The 16772-nt window shown below is 38.7% G+C and overlaps 1 protein-coding gene across 1 annotated transcript; it reads right to left on the bottom strand.

Moving 5' to 3' along the window:
- Window positions 1–1876: 1876 nt before the first annotated feature.
- On the bottom strand, window positions 1877–16196 carry LOC134137851 (killer cell lectin-like receptor subfamily B member 1). The gene is made up of 8 exons (XM_062570961.1): window positions 16111–16196; window positions 14419–14487; window positions 10229–10321; window positions 5885–5941; window positions 5306–5371; window positions 4274–4416; window positions 3507–3616; window positions 1877–2898 (listed from the first exon to the last, which is right to left on the bottom strand). Exons 1-8 carry the CDS (start codon window positions 16190–16192, stop codon window positions 2772–2774), a joined length of 747 nt encoding a protein of 248 aa, XP_062426945.1. The 5' UTR covers window positions 16193–16196; the 3' UTR covers window positions 1877–2771.
- Between the last annotated feature and the right edge of the window lie 576 nt (window positions 16197–16772).

Below are 16772 nucleotides of genomic sequence, written 5' to 3'. Positions count from 1 at the left end.
GGTTGGAGGAACATGGTCCCATCCAGTAACTGAGCTGAATAACTCAACTAATACAATAAAGGCCACTTCTCTACACTTCTTTTGTTGATTTGACAGATAGGCTCATAGATAAAGAGGTTCCTGTCCCTTCTTCCCCTAAAGTATTGTTGTAGATAACTAAGCCTTGAAGAAAACTGTGAAAAACAGCTAGGCCTTGAGGCCCCTCAGCCAGACTCAACCGGACTATAATCATGGAGACAGCAACAAGAGGACTGTCAGATTAAAGCAAAACAGATTGATTTGACCTGAACTGTATCACCAAGAGGTACAAGAAAAAAGGAGAAGAGCCAATTCAAGATTTATATGGAAGTTCCAGGGAAGAAAGTATAACCAAGGATCAGCCTGGTACTCCTGGTATGACATCTACTTGCCACTAGAGACCCCTGCAACTCCCCAAAACAGCTCCTCATAGATTCAATGTGCACGCGTAATAATGTGTAAAAATATAAGCAAATTCCTGGAAAGGTAATGAATACCCAAATTAATTCCAAGAATTGTAATGAATATGTACAAGGGGTCTCAGATACAAGCTCGACGAATCATGGTCTCGGGGAGGGGGGGGTGTATTAGGTGGAAGGATCCCCTATGCCCCTGGCACCTATTAAAGGAGTGCCTGCTTCTTAATGCTACATTAGCATTAAGGAGTTGTATTTTCTGGTTTTTGGTAACAATATGGTGGCTGGGAAATCTGGTATTTTCTGCTTTTTAGATTTTGAGAATTTGCAAATATTTTTATATAGATTTTCAGTGGAATATGAAAACAGTATGTGATTAGAGCATAACTTGCCTAGCATGGCAACTATAGGGGATGGAATTGTTATGGGAATGGGAGAATCCAGTGTGAGACAAAGCAGGGAGACATCTTTGTCCTTTTTCTACATTGAATTGTGCTGCTTTTCGTGCCTATGTAGGTGCTGCCCAGATACACAATATGCTTTTGTTTTATGACCTGAGTGTCTTTCTATCTTTGTCCATGTATCTTGGCAGAGCAAGAACTCAATGCACTTACTCAAGGATACACTTTCCTAGGACTGCTTTTGCATTGTGAGTTCTCTGGTTTACTGGTTAGTCCCTTTATCAGAGGTAATTGACAGGAGTGTGAGAAACACAGGCTTGGTAACAGTATATCTAAACTGAAGATATTTTGCTCATAACACACTTGGCTATAATTCTATGAATGACTTTAAATCAAACTTCCTCCCTTGTTTGCTATTTCCTTGTAAGCAGGGATTGCTTCTCAGTTCTGCAGCCTTCCATGGCTTTCTGGGTTCGATGGATTTCTTACCATCCCACTGTGGCCTTAGGGCAGCTTCCTGATGCTTAGCTGCTTGTATCTGCTGCTTGATGAAGCCTCCAAACTCCCTCCAGGTCCAGCTGCTGCCAGGAAAGGGGTTTTCCCTGCCTCCTTCACCAAGCCCCACTGGACAAAAGCACAGCAGCTGAAATATGGTAACAGAAGGACAGCCCTCTAAACTGAGAACAAATAAATAATCCCTGCAGCTCAGCTTACTGATAAACCCTGTCTTCTCAAATAATAGTCTCAAATAATAGTCTGGTTTCAGCCATTGAAATTTTTGCATTACACTTCTGCATTCTTACTTTTGTGACTAAGGTCAGTGGGGGAACTACAGATATGCCTCAGATGAATCTTGATGAGTAGGGTCACGGAGGAGAATTGTCTACAATGTACTTTCAGGTCAGAATGTGAGACAGTTTCCTACATGATTGTATTTTTCACTAGCCTTGGGTACAACATTTAGAAAGTAGATATTATCTGGTTAAACAAGCAAACAAGAAATTCCTATGTGCAAGCATAACATCACTATCGCTTTATTAAGGAATTCACAGAGCTTTCTCCAGTCTGCAGATGCAGGAGAGAGTCATGGCATGACCATGGTGACATTTGAAGTAGGAGTGATTCTGCCTCACAGTGTTCAAAGGAGATTGTGAGACTCTAATCCTTGGAGTCACGCAAACCCAAGGTCCCAAGGAAGAATATTGGAAAAGCTCTGGTTATGTTCACTATTTGCTAGTCACTACTCTACTCTACTGGTACCACCAGCTCCTGGTGCTTGCAGACACATTTCAGTGCAGGAAAAAACTTCTTGCATGATTTTCTTCACTGATAACTATCCTGAAAAAAACAGGTCAATCTGCTGTGTTCTCATTTTCTGTAGGTCACTCTCACCCTCTTGCCAGCTTCTTCACAGCCATCTCTTTTCTCAGTTTGATTATTTTCTGGTGCAGTTTAGCTATTGTTATGGCATTGTTTTTTAGACTCTGGTGATCCCTACTGCTCTTTGTCCTGGACAATTTGGCGTCAGGGCTGACACTAAATCTGACACACTTTCCCTGACCTGCACAGGATTGGTGGGGATTTTATGCACGACTTTACAGTGTAGGATCATCTCACTTTTCGTGGGCAATCACATTTTAGCCCCACAGGGATATGGTATCCACTATGTTTTTTAACAGAGGAGGTCTTTAACAGTTTGCAAATGCAAGCTTCTCTAGAGAGTGATCCATCCAGTCTTGGACATGCATCTTAGAAAAGAGTGCTAAGCTTAGCAAGTTAACTCTAAAGGGAGCCAATCAGACTTGCTTAGATTGGGTATTTAAGGTCGCAAAAGCTGTGAGACAAATTCCACCCAATATTCCTATACGAAGATAAGGGTAAGATTTCTGCCTGGATCTTTTGCTTATGTCTCTGCTTCTGCCATTTTGGGGAGAGCTCAAATATTTGCAGCTTTTTCACACATATTTTGTGTTGTTGAGGATCCATTGCAAGGTGCAGTTGCTACTTGGTCAAATCCAATAACAGTGCAGAAATAGTCAGTCATCTCTCCTGCTATTGTAAACCTGGACAAGCAAAGAAATTCAGATTTAGTTGTGTTCCTGATTCAGCTTGATGAAAAGAAACTGTTGCAAGATAATCAATGTCACTTCCATGAAAGACAGAGAAGTATCTGATCTTGCTACTAAGGCATGCTAAGGATACTAAGACAGTAGGACTGGAGGCTACCTTACAGGAGACTCCCCCTGCCATTCCTAATTTTATTCCCTAGTCCTCAGCAAAGATATCTGGGCTAAGCTTTTTCATCCAAACACTTTCCCTTTTCTGGTACCCTCCATTTATTTGTGTTGAGATCAGTCTCTCCTGTCTATCTGATATATCCTTTTCCTTTCCACTGGAAGTCCCATCTAGGCAGATACCAAGTTCCCCAGTGGAACTACAACTCAGATGTGTACTCCTATCACTTCCTGATTCAACATTCCAGTATTCCTATGTAATCCACTCATGTGCTCCCTTGAACAGTCACAGGGCAGTACTGTGGGACCTGAATCTCAAAGAATTAAGTTGCTATAACTCTCAGTCCCTGATTTTGTTTGCATTTCCTGGCAGGCTCTGTTATTTGCCCTAGAGTCTTTGTGACTGTTTCCACAGTGACTTGCTGAAGTAAGCTTACATGTCTGTGTGGTGTTCTGTACCATTAATCCACTTCCATTTCCTCTCACTGCTGGAATACTTGAGACCAAGTAAATAGTAATGACCTTTCGATTTTGAAATAAGGTACTCCTAGAAAGGAAGTGAAGAGTGACAATACACTCAAATTACATTTTCTTCAGCAGAGGTGCACAGAAAACTTAGTGCTAAATATCCAACATACATAAAATAAATGATGTCAATCCAACCACACTTTATCTTTCCACAGCTTCAAAGACTGAATTCTTCTGTTTAAAAAAGTTCTTACTTATCTCATCCTGCTTCCTGGGGGTCTTAGCAAAGGACTAACTAGAAGACAATACCCATGCTCCCGTTAAAGCATTGCAGTTACTCAGATGTGACTTGCTAGCTGGAGATTTTCCTATTGTGATGGGAAGGCTTTTCTGTTTTGTTCAAAGCTATTATCTGACAAAAATGTCTGTTTGATTTTCTTGGTCTTGGTTAGTGTGTTAAATGCATTTGAAGCAGAAGTTAAGTAGGATGAGAGTTTGTTCCTTCCCTTGGGAGCATGACTGAGGAGAGAAGCTTCCACATACAAGACTTCAAGCACCAAGATGCATCTTATTGTGAAGGTCTTTGCCACCCTGCAGAGATGCTCTGTGTCTATTACTGGCAGTGGCTTATAGGCCCCCAAAGGCATATAACATGAGAAGACACAACTCTAGCTCATAACCTTTTGGTGTAAAAGTCAACTGATCCTATAAGCAGCCCCATGAATTTAGATCTCACCAATTCTTCCTTGTTGTTGATAATCACCAGGTCCGAATCCATTTTCTTACATTCTTGGCGATAGGTGTCCCAATCTTTTATGTCCCTATTCTGAGAAAAGAAGTAGCATTTTTTCCTGCTTATTACCCAACCTGAGGGGCAGCCTGCAAGAGGGAAGAACAGAGGTGGAAAAATACATGTTCATCCTAATGAAAGTATCCCATTATAAAAGAAAGATAAGAATGTAATTTTAGAGCCAGGAAACAACTTGTTCAATTCTGGTCATAATTGTCACTGGACCAGCAGGGGTCCCTGCCATGCTCTGTAGTTAATATCAGCCCAAGAGTCGCTAGGGATGAGCCAGAGCAGTAAAATCACAGATAACATAATGTAGCTTTTTGAACCTTTGTTCAGGAAATAGAGAGAAAATGTAGGGGGAAAAAGTAGCTTTCAATTTTCAAGCCTCTTATTTACTTGCTGCAAAATGTGGCAATACTGATGTTACTGAGAGAAAAAACATTTTTCTGCATTGCCAGGCAGGAGGTACTGGGAGGAACAGCAAAGGGGAATATAGTACAGTGAAAAGGAGACTGTGTGATTGTTCAGCTACTTATCCTACAGCTCTGAAATAATGAAATGGAATTACACTTAGTTTTAAAATGGTAAGAATAGAGGGGCATTTGAGAAAGCAGTATGAGCACATTGATCCATTATACTCACTGTAATGCTGTGATACCAAAGGGAATGTTATATTCATGTCCACATATACATGCCTCCTCAATCACTGGCTCCTCTGTACTAGCATGGGGGAGCTAATAATTCTCCCTCCTCTTGAAGCAATAATGCAGTGCTGACCAAGCACTAGTTTTAAAGAAGATGAAAATGTGGAAAGTCCCTGCTTGGCTTTGAGTGCTTATCATGTGATTGTAGAGAATAAGATCTCTATTTCTGAGATGTCAGGTTGTTTGTTTGTTTGTTTTCCTGAACAGAATCTAGAACACCCCTAAAAAAGCAATCTGAAAACTGGATTTTGAATGATAGATAATCACATACCTATTGTCTCTTCAGAGATGGTGGAGACCGTTTCTGGTTGAAGTGGGCTGCTTGTGTTTGGAAGGGCTGGAAATAAGATGACAATTTCTGCTGTGAATGGCTGACCATTTTACTGTATCTGTCAAAGTTCCCTAGATAGCCTGCAGCAGGTGAGAACCCCCCCCAACACCATCACAACACAAACAATACCTAATCCTCATTTTTCTGCTCCTCCACTGAAAAACAAACAAACGTGGTAACATACTATGAAACAGATTTCCAAAGAGCTTAATTTCCAAGTAGCCACAAATGTGATGTATCGTGTATTTATAATTACAGTGGTAAGAATCAACAGGCAGCCATGAGAGATCGGTGCTCAAGCCAGCCTATTCTTGATTAAGCATGCTTCCACTCAACTAGGAGCTGCTTTGACTATTTGCTCCTACCCCAAATCCAAAAGAGATGAGATACTCAAGCGGAGCAAACCTGTGCACCATCTGAAGCTGATCTAAAATTGTTGCTCCCCTAGGTAGGAATGAAACAGTAGTGTTCAATATATGTTTCAATACAGATATCAAGGCTGAAATGTACATGATTTACCTCTTTCTTTGCCTATGGGAGATTCTTGTTCTGCAGGAGGCTTCTGATTCCTTAAAACTGAAAAATATAAGATTCCAGTCCGTGCATGTCATTTTAATATTAATAGAAATGCTCAACAGGAGGCAGCTGTCTCTGCTTGTTGAACATTATGAGACCAAGCATCCAAAAAGGAGATGATGGAGTAAGGCTTATAATCTTATTTTTATTATTCAGTGGGGTAGCTTTTAGCCGTATGGCAATTGCAAAGAAAAAAAAATATATACTGATTTCATAAAACATATCACTTCTCCCCACATATCTTGATTCAGTTATATCTGAAGATAGAACATGATGACATGAGTCCAGCATCTAGGGAAAAATAACCCTAGGCACCGGTACAAGCTGGGGGCTGACCTTCTGGAGAGCAGCTTGGCAGAGAAGGACCTGGGAGTGCTGGTGGATGACAAACCTAACCATGAGCCATCAATGTGCCCTTGTGGCCAGGAAGGCCAATGGTCTCCTGGGGTGCATTAGGAAGAATGTTGCTAGCAGGCTGAGGGAGGTGATCCTGCCCTTCTACTCAGCCCTGCTGAGGCCTCATCTCGACTACTGCATCCAGTTCTGGGCTCGCCAGTACGAGAGAGACTTGGAGCTACTGGAGAGAGACCGGCGTAGGGCTACAAAGATGATCAGAGGGCTGGAGCATCTGCCCTATGAGGAACGGCTGCAAGAGCTGGGCCTGTTTAGCCTGGGGAAGAGCAGACTGAGGGGAGATCTTATCAATGTGTACAAGTACCTGAAGGGAGGGTGTCAAGGGGATGGGGACAAATTCTTTTCAGTTGTCCCATGTGACAGGACAAGAGGCAATGGGCAGAAATTGAAGCACAGGAAGTTCTGCCTGAATGTGAGGGGGAATTTCTTCACAGTGAGAGTGATGGAGCACTGGAACAGGTTGCCCAGAGAGGTTGTGGAGTCTCCTTCTCTGGAGATCTTCAAGGCCCGCCTGGATGCAACCCTGTCTAACATGCTCTAGGTGACCCTGCTGAGCAGGGAGGTTGGACTAGATGATCTCCAGAGGTCCCTTCCAACCTTACTGATTCTATGATTCTATGATGGTTTAAGAAATCCTAGTACCAAAAATGTCTAGAGCAGACACTAGTTTGAAGGTCTCTCAGAGATTCCAAACTGAAAAGAGACTTAAATGAATCCTATTTTCAGTATAAAGAATTAATCCACTGCTTCAGCAAGCCTAAAGCCAGAGAGTGAAACCAGACAGTGATCATCGGTGATTGAGGGGAAATAATTGAGACGTAGCAGTGTTATTCTGGGAAATAATTTGGAAAATAATTATATTTTCTTTCCCAAAAATCAGAGTCACTGAACCATATTCTTCTGTTCTGCAGTTCTGGACTCTGGTGTTGGAGAGATCACTTTTAGAGAAACAGAGGTCTAATTTAATAACTACTATAGCAATATTGTTATAATAGTCTTTTATAGATAGTTGAAATATGAACTGTAAAAGCCACTAAAGACTAGGAAATCACACTGCCTGAGGAATTGAGATAATCTACATCTCTTTCCCTAACAACAAGCAAGAACTCAACTTTTAGAGTTGTGAGAAGGAAGTTTTACTGTCATCCCTAAAACATTGGTCTGAAAATGATGGAATTTAAAGAAGATCTCAGGATTTCACAGAGCTGATGGCCCCCTACATTTCGAGCTTAGACTTACAGCAAGTGCTGACAGTGCACAATGCTATTTCTACTCTATAATTTGCAATTCAGGAAGACATCAAAAGGAGGTTAATTGAAGTTTAATTTTGCTGAGAATTAAATGATTTACCCTGTTCCTTTTAAGGATGAACTTCTGATATCTTGTGTATCTAGTGTAGGAGAAGTTGCTTTTTAGATATCAGTATCAAAAACTCAAAGAAAGACACATATCTGAATATTTGAAAATAAAGTTTCTTAAAGCTCTGGTGTGTAGAATTGTATACTAGCTTATGTACAGTGAAATATGTGCTAAAATACACATTTTAGAATATTTAGAGTACAGAATATTAAAACAGATAATCATCACAGAAATAATAAGGATCAGGAAAACAAGAAACAACTGTATGTTTAGAAGAAGGAGAAAAACAGTTTAAACTTCAGGAAAAGTTCTCAAAAATGTGATATGAACAGATATAAAGGACTATTTTATTTTAGTAGCTGAAGAAGTTGTTTTTGCATTACACTCTTAGCCCTTGCATATACACTTGAAGTGCTGTTTGTATGAATACTTTGAAGCCCTTCATATACAATGTACATGATAGCTAGTATAATTTTAAAGCATATATTTCTGTGAAAAATTAGAAATGAAAACATATAGGTATGCATTACAAAAACAAACAATGCCTCACTGGTTCTCCTACCAGACTGAAATCAGTTTATAACACCCAAATGGGGACTCAAGGTTTTCTTAGAACATATTGCCATCTATAGATTAAATCTTCTTGAGAGTTTCAGAGAGCAACATTACTGAAGGCATTTCAAAGGCACTGAAACCTAGCAAGCAACAATACCAATTTTCTAATTTGAACAACTTAACACTGTGATCTTTATGCTACTTTATTGATATGCTAATTGGAAGCATCAAGGCTTTCCTTGCCTTTCAATGAATCCCTAGAGCAGCACTGAAAAATAGAACAGAAAGGTCAGTTTGAAATTATCTCTTTTTATACATATATTTATATATATGTATATATCTTCATGCTGGATATCATCTCCTGGTTTCAGAAAAGAGCAATAGGAAGGCAAAAGTTAATTCAAGTAATGTTTGAATCGAAGTTAGACCTGCATATTCTTGAAAGACCAGAACATGAATTGCTGGGACAATTTTTTTATTTACAAACAGTTTAATTTTCTATCAAGAAGAAAGAAAATAATCTTACACGCCTATGAACTTTATAAACATTTCTTGTCAAGTTGAACTGACTAAAATTCATGGACAGAAATGAAAAAGTCATTCTGTCCTAAATTCCCCTGTAGACCTCTAGTATGATGGAATAATATCAAGGGGGGCTAGCTTGGTTTATTTAAACACATTGTTCATTTTCAACTGTTTATTTGGCAAAAGAAAATCAAAAGTCAGTCTCGTATAAAATTAAAACTTAGAAATAAATAAACAACAAAAATGACAACAGTTTTCACTTGAGATTAAAAAACAATTTGATATGATTTGCACCAGTAACTCAAGTTTCTTAGGTGTTTTTTTCTGGTATGTTGAGGCAGGAGTGAAAGGAGCAAAGTAAATAAACTGAAGCCAGATTTGAATCCAAGTCTAAGGAATACTCATTCAACTCATGATTTAAAACTCTATTAAATGCTTGTGATTTAACCTTGTTATATCAAGGGTTTTTTAAATTTTGCCTTTCTTGAGGTATTTTACTTTTTATAAGGGTAAGAGCGCTATCAAACATCTGTCCTTTACTCTGAGCCTTAAACCATCTTTGACTACCCTTTCAACTTTTTTTTTTTTTTTTTTAATGTTCTGATCATTTCCTGGGTCAAGATTTATGGTATGTCTTCATAAAGAGTTTTTTTCAAGTGCATCTTCGAATAGATGGCAAACTGTGGTGCTTCGTTGTAATTAAGCAATCGATTGTGGAAACCCCTTCAGTTTGCTCTGCTACCAGAGGATGAAAAGAAACATGCAACCACACCTGAAAGTTAAAAATGATTCCTTGAAAATTTTCAAGGGAAGGTACTACATGGCCCTATTAAAATTTATTTTGTCTAATGGTCATAGGAGATAAGAATGTTTTCTTTTTTAAAAAACATATATTTTTACTTAGCTCAAAGGTTGTTATGAATTCAATCATATATTTGCAGAGAAAGTAGTACTAGGCCTTTATTAGAGTGAAATGCAAATTCCTTTAAGTTGTGACTTAGCTACCTCTTTCAAATGTGCTTTCCATCGTATTTATTTAGAGTTTTTTAGTGTTATGGACCACTTAGTGATATAATACAAGATCATCTCTTTCATATATGCTCGTGGAGAACAATCATAATTCTGATAGATATTATCCTATTTTTATTTGTTGTTTTTTCTAAAACATTTGTATAATAAATGATTTATTGTTTCAGTGTTGTCAGTTTTGATCCTTGGGTTTTTGGCTTTTTTTGGATAATTTTAAAGTTTCAAACCATTCAACTCCTTTAGAGATTCCGTCTCATGGCCACACTTATATAAAAAGTATTTTCCTTTGCCTTCAAATTCACGTTGTATTGCTATTGGTTTTGGATGTCGTGAGTTAGATAGATCTCAGTCACTGGGTGAGAGTCAAAAATGAATTACACTATTGATATTTTTAGCAGAACTTACACATTAGTATCAGCCCCAACCCTAAGGCTAGGAGAAGGAGGACTATCATAGCAATGAATACAGCAACACATGTTCTGGAGCAACAGCTTTTACCTACAGACAGATAGAAAAGATATATATTAGGGGAACAACTAGGAAAGGAACCTTTTGTCTTCAAAGTTTAAGAAAAGACTCTCTTCATGTTTCCTCTTCAGGCTCAATCTGACAGGACCCTTCCAAGTTATGCAAAATGCCTCAGTGCTGTTCCTGCTAATGCTTGTTCTTCTTGTGATAAAATGCATACCCATTTTTTCCAGGGCAGGTGTTCAACCTGAATCCTTCTGCCATTGTCTAGAATACTTGGTTAAATTCTGCTGTAATTAATACTAGAGTATTGTTTTCTAGGCTGCTTATCTACTCTCTCAAAATCCAGTGAAGTATCCAGTCTACTAGATACAGGTCCTGTCACGTGATATTGCCCAACATAACTCATTTTCCGGAGCAATTGAGTTGTCTTTTTTTTTTCCTCCTTGTTTTGACTATCCCTTATGGTTTTTCTGTTCCAAATTTACTTCAAGGAGATCTTTGAATTATTTGTTAGTCTGTCCCCTCAGTGAATACTAGCTGAGTGCTGTAAAGCACTGGCAGTTCCAAGAAGAACATATAAGATGTTCAATAGCTAGCTGGACTCATCAGACATTGAATTAGAAGGTAAAGGAGAGCTTTCCTGCTTCACATTTCTGCTGGAGTATTTACTTACCCCTTCTTCTGCCTTTGCTGTTTATGAGGTCTGCTTGGCCACTGGGACCTGAAGAACAAAAATTGTTTTACATAAAGAAAGATGCCATCCTGAATCTTCATCCTTACTACAATCAATGTCTAGTCTGTCCTGTGTGCTTGCTTGCTTGGTAACCTCATTTTCATTCCTATCTTTACATTACTGATTAAATTAGTAAAATACTAAGAAGTTGTCATCCTTGGTATAGTACTAAACTGGACTGTTTTTAAACAAGTTTTGCAAGGAATGGTGAAGGAAGTGCACAGGAACACTGTCCTGTCAGATTTTCTGCCTGAGGAGGTTTTGTCAGCAAGTGATTCCACTCTCAAAACATGTTGATTCACTAATCAACAAATCTATTGCATTCATGCAGGAAAAACATGTTGATTTTGTTGATAAAATGTGGCTACCAAGAAGACTGGGAAGTGTAGAGAGATGTTTTAGTAGAATGGAAATTTATAGAGAGGAAGTTCGTGACCAGGAATTCTAAGATGACAATTCCAGAAACTTGCTCCCAAGCAACACTGGAGGGAGAAGTGATAAGGCTTTTGACTGAGAAGATGGAGTAAGGAACAGTTCATGATTCTTCAAGAATTTGGAAAACACCTGATGCAGAATGCCCAAACAGGACACTTCATCTTAACCAGGAGCAAACTTAATGAAAAGGGAGCCAAAATAATGGACTTAAAATCTGGAAGGCTTCTAGTAACTTTTAAAATGAAGAAGCAGAAGCAGACAGCGGCTAAAGATCTGTATAGCATGATGTTACTATGTCAAATGTATCCTCAAGAGGTCAAAGGTCAAAGGCAAAAAGGTCAAAGAGTGAGAACAATCAAGCAGAAAATGGAAAACAAATTGTCATTTTAATAGATTGTTAAGATAGAGTGTTTAATAGAGTGTTAAGAAGGAAAACAAAGCTATGGAACACCTACACTTGTACCAGAAATCTGACAATTACGATGGGAAGATCTGGAATTTCCAACCTTAGACTAAGACAGTCAGGGCTCAGGTGCCTAAAAATGACTGTCTGATGCCATCTGAGATGCCCTCAAGTATCTGAGATATCTGAATGCATCTGGAAGATGTCACAGAGGACCTACAACAGATCCATGGCCTTCTAGATTTGCATCCTGAACCCAGACAGAATGTTCTTTCTTGGCAAATGGCCCTGGCCACCTGTGATTCAGTAACTGAATAGCACGCAGACATGCTAGGTGTTCTGGGAAGTGGATAAGAGGAAGGGAATCTTCTTAGTATCAGAATACAAAAGGTACAGGAATGATGGAGTGCTAATGGGTAAAAGAAGGGAACTAAATAAAGGAGAGGAATCTTATTAAAAGGAAACTAAATAGGACTGCTAAAAGAAGGAAATCCTTATAGGCAAAGAATATCTTACTAAAGGATATTATATTGGCCACACATGGCTAATACAACCACTTACTAAAAAAGGGTTAAGAATAGGTAAAAGAAAGCTGTCAGAGCTATCAGAAACAGGTCATTAGGAATAAGAAGGTCTCTTTCCAAGCTGTAGTCATCAAATGAAGAAAATAGAAAGTAACAGAAATCTTGAGGGATTAAAGTTTAAATTTTTAAAAATAATAGACAAAAGAAAACTTAAGAAGTAAAAGGCATCAGAATTACCACTAAACCTGTCTTCAAACATATTAAGAGCAAGATGGCTTGCTAGAGATCTATAAGCTAGTGAATGGTCAGGGTATCCAGGAAGCACTCACAAGACAAAGCCATAGAAATGAAGCCAAAGCAATCCTTCACATCAGTGCTGACTAAGTAAGAACTGGGTAGATATCCTATTTTAGGACACTGTATTACTAATGCTGTTTTGTAACCCTTCTCTTAAAGCTACCTTTGCACCCATGGAATGGAAGGTAACATATCTTATGTAAATTAAAGATAAATAAATAACCAAGGCTGCAGAGATCTATGAACTTCAGGCCTGTTATCCTAGTAGCTGTACCAGGGAACATAGTGGGAACTACAACAAAACATGGAGTTAGTGAAAAACTGAATAAATTTGACCAAGCTGCAGGATTCTTTAGGGCTTTTGTACAAGAAGTTTTTCCTACGACTTCTCTGAGTTCTCTGGAGGGGTGATGTGTGCGAGTTTCAAATGGCTTTTGACAACATCCTTCAGCAAAGGCAAATGAGCCATGGGAAAGGGGAAAGGTCGCGGCATGGATAAATAATTGATTAAAAACTAGAAAACAGACAGAAGGATTCAATCATCAGTTCTTGAACAGAAGAAAGTCACTAATATAATTTCCCAGGAGACTGTGCTAGGATCTGCTACTTAACCAGTTCCTAAACAATCTGGAATGGGGTGTACAGCACTATGGGGATTTGTTGATAACGTATGGATATCCAGGGAACATACAAAAGCAGATTGCCCAGAATTCCAGGATTCCTTGGCAGACTGGGCAACATAATAGCAGATGAGGCAAACAGAGGTACATGCGTAGAAGCTGGCATTGGTGGTCCCAACTTCACATACGAAATGTTGGGCTCTCAGATGACCTGACAGTAAGTTCTTTGGAACCATGAAAACATCAGTTCAGTGCTCCATAATGATCAAAAAAAAAAAAAAAAAATCAAGTAACATGTTAAGAATCTTTCAGAAATGGACAGAAATCACAGATATTTAGTCTGCCACTTGAATGCTGCATGAAATTCTGCTACCCTTGTTTCAAAGAGCATATGGGAAAAGGTTCGGAGCAGGGAAGCAAGGAATAACTGGGTAGAGTAGGGTTCTTCAGTCTGGAAAAGAGATGACCAAGAAGAGGTTGTGCATGAAATCCTGAGTATAATGGAGACCTTGCATAGGGTTCAACTGCTTACTCTCTTTTCCATTGAGCATCAAATGAAACTAATAGGAAGTCAACTCAGAACAAAAGCAAGCGGCTAGTTCTTCATGTGATGTGTAGCAGAACCATAAACCCCCTTGCTAAGAGATGTTGTGGAAACTAAAGATATGTGTGGACTCAAGGGAAGATTGGACAAGTTTGTAGAAGAGAAACTCACTGAGAGTAAGTTAGTAGAAGCACATCTATCTCAGGAAATCCCTGAGTCATTAGACATACGTGACAATATTAGGGGGAGTATCATATATACCTATCCTCTTCTTACTCATCTCTAGCTGTTCTCTAGTGGGCTCATGCCCACTGCTGGAGACAGGGCTAGGTGGTTGCTTGGGCTGGCCCAAAACAGTCTTACTTTCTTATGCCAGCGAAACCAACAAATACTTAGTTGCACATAACCAGCACAACAGCTGCTCCCTGCACTAGCTAAATAAAGCAGATATCCGTTTCTTCTTGTCTCCCATATGTCTTTATATCAATATACTCAGGGAAAATAAGGAATGGAATCCTCTCTTCATTGTTTAAATTCAGATCAGTTTTGCAAATAGCTAAAAACTCACCATGCGCCTTGTAGCTAGCTACAGCATTTGTGTCTAGGGATTTAGCTTTCACTTCTGCATATATTGAATCTAAAAAACAAGTAAAAAAAAAAAACTCCCATAGAATAAAGAACAACTCAACTGCAACAAAAACATCTGAAATGATAAGAAATGATAAACACATGGCAGTAACTGATATAATTTATTGATTTTTTCAATTGTGCCACAGTAATATTACTGTCCGTTGCATTTAAACTTCAGAATACCTGTTACAGACAGTAAAAAACTGTTTACTGAACACAATTCAGTGCAGACAATAACAGAGGAGATATGGGCCACAGTACACACATACAAACATGGCATTTTAAATATAAACACAAGTGGAAGAAAATGTGTAATGTTGTCTGACTATCCTTCCCAATTTACAGTTGCATGAGAATGGTAAGAATGGCTACAATTGCCACAACGGAAAACTACAGATCATACTAAATTTGTGTGGGTTGCCAGTAACATCAAAATGGTGAGAGTAGTGAGAACTACTCTAGCATCTGTAAGTAATAAATACAGTGTACAGAAGAAAGTACATGAGAAAAGAAAGAAGAGGAAGGGCATATAAAAACTGGAGGAAAAAGAACAGAAGACAGAAGAGATGATATGATGCGCATACTCATGGGAAGATATAGTGCAGAGACACATAAATACACACAGGAAAGGAGCTGATAAGAGTCTTCCAGAAAGGCACAAACAGAAAACAGAAAATGGTATGAAAATGGTATAAAAGCTGTAAGTAGAAGTACATTGATTAAATTGTAAAGAAAATGGAAATTTTAATTGGTAGCATCTATTGTAGCTGCAAGGCAATTTAGTGGAGTAATCTGTTAAAACAGGTGATGAAAACTTTCTTGGAGCAGTAGAAACTCAAACTCAAAATAGACGGCAAGAGATCACACTTCAAAAAAACAAAAGGCACAGGATGGCAGAAAATAGGTGCTACTACAATTTCTGTCAAAGAGTTAGGAAAGTTAAAAAGAAAGAGAAGGAAAAAGAGAATGAAACAGAGTGATAAGATATATGATGTCTATTACTTTGGGACGTAATTTTATGCAGGTGTAGCAAAAATGGTGCAAAAGTTTATGGAAGAATTTCTTTTGCTTTAAAGCAAGATGAGGTTTAGGTCAGAATTTGGCAAAATCATTTATACTAAATTAAATGAAATCTGACCATAAAAATTTGTATGCTAGATTTATTAAGTGCGTAGTGTGTACAGACAAGATGAAGAAAATAAAATCCCCAAGTAATGCCTGCTATACTCCATAAGAAGAATGAAACTACACATAACACTGCTTCAAATGACAAAAACATTTTGAACTCAAAGCCATTTTCAGTTTGCTGCAAGAATCAGTCTGCTATGTGAGAGCATGCTTGGTTCAGGACCAGATAGTGTGGAGTAATCTGCTAAATGGCTGGAGTATATTCTTAAGTTCACTAATGACCACCCTCCACTCACTGCACATACTTGAACCTTAACAAATGAAAAGTGGACATTATAACGATCCCCTCTATATTAGTAAAAAAGTTACATGGACACTTACCCACACCATTTCATAGCTTTCTCTCCCAAATCTCCTTCATCCTTTTGGGTCTTCCTCTCTCTCAAAATATATGGGAGGAAGGTTGGTGAACACAAAGCTCAGGACAGAGAGATTGACCTACCTGGGACATCAGTGTCCTTCTGTAATCTGGGCTTGTTTAATTCAGCCACATTCAAGTCAGCGTATGTGAGATTTTCTGACATTCTTCTCCCCCCTTCTCCTCCCTTTTTTGTTCCTTTTTGCTGTGAAGATAGTACTGCAGTCTGAGAATGACTCATAGTTCACTCGCTTTTCTACCCTCAAGAGGGAAGTTCTTACTTCTTTCTGTTTTGTCATATAGATACTAGTGATGAGAGGAGAAGCCCTGCTGTTATTGAGCTTTTGATGGCAGCTTCCTAAATGTAAAGTTGTGGCACTGATGAGGTCACAATGAAGTAAAGTGAATCTAGCACTATTAGTCTTTTTTGTTTCCAAATCTCTCCTTCTGCACTTTGAAAGGGTAGACCTTATTACTTAAAATAATAAGAAAAAAAAGCACAGTGATTCAGAATTCAGGACCAGGAAGCAGGGTTAAGCCCTCAGCGTAAAGCTCACAGCACATGACAAGGAGCAGACATTTAAAAGCATGGTTGAAAATGCCAGATTTAGTTTTTGCCCTGAAGGCAAATAGAGCTGTCTGGAAAAGCCTCCTCTTTTCATTTTATTCAAAGGAAGAAGAATGTGGGACTATGGAACTCACTAATACTGGCCTTTCCATGACTTGGCTACACTGTGAATGAGTAG

This window comes from Rhea pennata, chromosome 1 (assembly GCF_028389875.1).
Source record: "Rhea pennata isolate bPtePen1 chromosome 1, bPtePen1.pri, whole genome shotgun sequence".
Classification (NCBI taxonomy): domain Eukaryota; kingdom Metazoa; phylum Chordata; class Aves; order Rheiformes; family Rheidae; genus Rhea; species Rhea pennata.
This window is presented reverse-complemented; position numbering and strand designations above follow the sequence as displayed.